The sequence below is a fragment of the Nannospalax galili genome, unplaced genomic scaffold (assembly GCF_000622305.1).
Source record: "Nannospalax galili isolate Female #2095 unplaced genomic scaffold, S.galili_v1.0 scaffold610, whole genome shotgun sequence".
In the NCBI taxonomy this organism is placed as follows: domain Eukaryota; kingdom Metazoa; phylum Chordata; class Mammalia; order Rodentia; family Spalacidae; genus Nannospalax; species Nannospalax galili.
This window is the reverse complement of record NW_008329141.1, coordinates 457,958-462,217: the sequence shown is the minus strand read 5'-3', so window position 1 is coordinate 462,217 and position 4,260 is coordinate 457,958. Positions and strand designations below refer to the sequence as shown.

Below are 4,260 nucleotides of genomic sequence, written 5' to 3'. Positions count from 1 at the left end.
TCTCTCTCTCTCTCTCTCTCTCTCTCTCTCTCTTTCTCTCTCTGTATGTGTGTCTCCTCCCCTCACTCTTCATTTTTTTAATTATTTAATTTTCATTTTATGTGTACAAGTGTTTTGCCTGCATGTATATAAGAGCACCCATGTTGTACAATGCCCATGGACACCAGAAGAGTGCATTGGATTTCCTGGAACTGGAGTTAGGATGGTTATTAGCCACTATGTGGGTACTGAAAAGTGAACCCAGATCCTCTGGAAGAGCAGTCAGTGCTCTTAACCACTGAGCCATCTCTCCAGCCCCCACTCCTGGGTTTTCAAGACAGGGTCTCATTCTGGAGTCCTGGCTAGCTTCGAATTCACAGTGATCCTCCTGTCTCAGCCTCCTGAGAGCTGGGATTGTAGGTGTAATCCACCCATAGGTTAGGTTAGTACTAGTCAGTGTGACCCCTGGACCAGTAGCTACAGCATCACCTGAATATTTGTTTAGAAATAGAAATTCTCAGGTCTAGGTCTATTGAATCAGACACTCCAAGGTGGGACCCAAGCCTTCCAGGTGATGGTAGCACACATGAAGCCTTGGGTAGGGTGACAGTTTTACAGTTTTGTCCCTGTTGTCTATGCCTGAGGCACGGGGGGGGGGGCAACATGAAGCAAATGGTAGAGGCCAAGTTTAAACACAGGCAAGCCCAGTCCTCAGCCAACACTCTCTCCAGCTTTGACAGCACTTCCATTTGTACTGTTCAAATGCTCAGGAAATAGTATTTGCAGCTCACATACTCACAGAGGCAAATATTGCTTACCATTCACAGATTGGCTTTATGAACAATGGGAAAATAGAGGCAGCAGACATCGAATTTTACATCAATGGAGGCTGCACACCAGATGATTCTGAACTGGTATGTGACTTACAAGAAAACCTGGGGTTCCAGCTCTCAGGGATGATGGATTCAATGTAAGCTTGATGTCTTACAGTATTGACTTAGAAGGTCTATTGTGTCCACTGACCCACAGTCACTTGGCACAGACTGTCAACTGTGAGCAACAATGACTCAGGAGGCTTCCAGATCTCTATCACCCTCTGGGTGAGGTATCCAGGAGCTGTTCAGGAGAGTGCCCAAAAGCTCACTTTCCATTCACTGTGCTCTGTCTGGGTGTGCCCCTTTGATGAATATCTCAGGTTGCCCAGGAGAGAACTTGCCCAGCACAGAGCTGTCTTCACATTCCTCCTTCTTTCCACATCCTCTCCTGTGGAAAGGCTGGGACTGAGAGGGGGCACTGTCAGGGAAGGATACTAACACAATTGTCTTCTCAAAGGAGGGTGGGGCTTTGGGTTTGTTCCACACTTCCCAGCCCCTCCTCTCCTGCTCAGAGCCTCAGCCCCACCTAGACTCTCATCCAGGCCCAGTAGCCTCTGTAGCATCTCATGATCCAAAATACACATGGAGCCCTTCCCACATCCATCACTTATGGTCTAATCCCTTGATGATAGATACGAGGAGTTCACTAGCTATTTTGACATTTTTCCCTGCTCTAAATATTTCTGCCAATTCCAAAAGCACCCCAGCTTATTTTTCTCTACTTGTTCATCTCATCATGGCCTTTGTTTCCCTGTGAGCCTGACACTGTGTCCACAGCCCACTCCATATAGATGGAATCTCATTACCCAACCATACATGGTTTCATTACTTGTTCTTAATTCATAAAAATTAAATTTGTTTCTCCAGAGAAGAAGGAAGAGGTGTATCCCAAGTTTCAGCATAGCTGCTGTGCCCTATTCTATAAAACATGAACATATGGGGGCATGACTGTCCCCATCTATTAGAGCTGTTCTTACCATTCTTTTTCCAACTTAGAATCAGATTCAGTGACTTGGGACAGTCATTCTATGCCATCAGTACCAAAACACAGCTGTCCCTTGGTAGCCAGAGAAGACTGGTTCCCTAACAGACACCAAAACCTGCATGTGGTCAAGTCCCTTGTGTAAAATGACACAGCATTTTCTTGTAGCCTACACACATTGACCACATACTTTAACTCATTTCTAGGTGACTTACAAAACCTAAAAGAGAGCTTTCCTGGGTAAGTTTGGCAGTGCCCAGTGCGCCTTGACTCCCTCAACTTCATTCACCCTCCCAGCTCCCTGACCCCATCTCTCCTCCTAGCAAGGGCACTGACCAATTTCTTGTCTTGGCACCCCAGACCTCTGGACTGACCTCTTGGCCCAGACTCCCCACTGCTTCCTGATCCTTCGCCTCCAGACCAATCCAATTCCTCCTTGTAGTCCCTGGGAGCCCTCAGGGCCTCTTCCCATCCCCACCTCCCTTTTCATCTCTGGGTGGCCCAGCCCCCCAGCTTCCTGGGGCCAGCATCTTTCCTGGAGGGATCCAGTCCTTAGGAAAAAGCCTGAGAGCATCTGATCCTCATCTGAATTGGGCCTTTGTGGGAACTCCTGAGCAGGAAGATGAAATCAATTTGGCCCCTCCAAAATAAAATCAAAAGAGAGAACCTGAAGGCTAGACCAACCAGCTTTTCATGCCCAACAAGTAAACCACAAAGGCATATAAAGTTTACAAAAAGAAGCAGACCTAAACTCAACAAACGAAGGCCTGAGTATCACACAGGAATCAGAAACTATGAAAGAAATCCACATGTCAAAGTCACAGTGAAAAAATAATAATATGAAAAATCCAAATACTATATCCCCACCAAGTACCAACAGTCCTGTAGAAGAATACAATAAGAACACCCTAGAGATAACACAGGGTATGGAATTCAAAAGAACAATTATAAACATGAAAAAGGAATTCAGTGAATTTAAAGAACATACAAAGAAATCAAAGAACTAAAAGAAGATGGGGATAAACTGTTGAATGAAATCAGAAAAGAGTTAGAAATACTGAAGAATAATCAGGCTGAAATGAAGAAGGAAGTGAAACTCTCAATAAGCTAATTAGAAACAACAGGAGAAAGCCTCACCAATAGGATGAATGAAATGGAAAACAAAATATCAAGACTGGAAGATAAAGTGGATGAATTAGACCACTCAAGCAAAGATCATGAAAAATTTATGAAAACACAAGAATGGAATGTGGAGGAATTGTGCAACAGCATAAAGACCAAACTTACAAATCATAGGCAAAAGAGAAGAATCTTATAATAATGATATGGACTAGATCTTCAACAGGATTGTAGAAGAAAATTTCCCAAAATTAAAGACATGCCCATACAAATAGATGAAGCATATAGAACACCAAATAGACAGGACCAGAAAAGAAGCACACCACAGCACACCATAGTGAAAACACTAAACATACAGAACAGAGAGAATACTGGAAGCTGTAAAAAAAAAAAAAAAAAAGTCACATATAAAGGACAACCCATCAGAATTACAGCTGACTATTCGGTGCAAACTATAAAAGCCAGAAGAGCCTGGACCAAAGTATTCCCAGTTCTAAATGACCACAGATGCCTGTGGAGGCATGGTAACAAGATGGCACCAAGCAGCTTAGGTGAAGGTGGACCCAGGTGACCATCTTGGCACGCGACAAAAAGAGAAAGTAGTACTGATTAAAGTTTAGCCAGTGAAGGACGTGTGACCACCTCATGAACACTATGTTATGCTATGAGAAGGGCCTGCGTGCTAATACGTGACCTCTGAGCTGATTGGATGGCAGCCTCCCTGCCTTTGCTATGCTTATGGTTGTTGCCTTTAAATATTGTTCAGCCTTAACAATAAATGAGTTCCAGCTTAAAACTACTCCCTGTCGCGTCTGATTGTCCTTGGAGAGAAGGGCTGGCAAAACGGGCAGACAGCGCACTTACCCCTCCTCGACCCCCATCGCTGCGGCCTCTTGTTCCTCTGCTCCAGATGAAGGGGTTCAGAGACCGTGGCAGATGCCAACCCAGATTACCTTATCTAGCCAAAATGTCTATTATAGTTGAAGGGGAAATAAAAATCTTCTGTTACATAAATAGGCTAAAAGAATTCATGTCCACAAAACCAGCCCTTCAGAGAGTTCTTGAAGCAATACAAAGAGCTGAAGAAAGACTCTTGTTCCTCTGCTCCAGATGAAGGGGTTCAGAGACCGTGGCAGATGCCAACCCAGATTACCTTATCTAGCCAAAATGTCTATTATAGTTGAAGGGGAAATAAAAATCTTCTGTTACATAAATAGGCTAAAAGAATTCATGTCCACAAAACCAGCCCTTCAGAGAGTTCTTGAAGCAATACAAAGAGCTGAAGAAAGAAATGGCTATACCCAA

The 4,260-nt window shown here is 44.0% G+C and overlaps 1 protein-coding gene across 1 annotated transcript in view; it reads left to right on the top strand.

Annotated features, from left to right (window-relative positions):
- The window catches only part of LOC103734384 (aldehyde oxidase 3-like), a 104,714-nt gene that overhangs the window by 59,856 nt on the left and 40,598 nt on the right, over positions 1-4,260 (top strand). Inside the window, 1 exon segment of the mRNA XM_029563514.1 lies at positions 807-893. Coding sequence (XP_029419374.1) covers positions 807-893 — 87 coding nt within the window.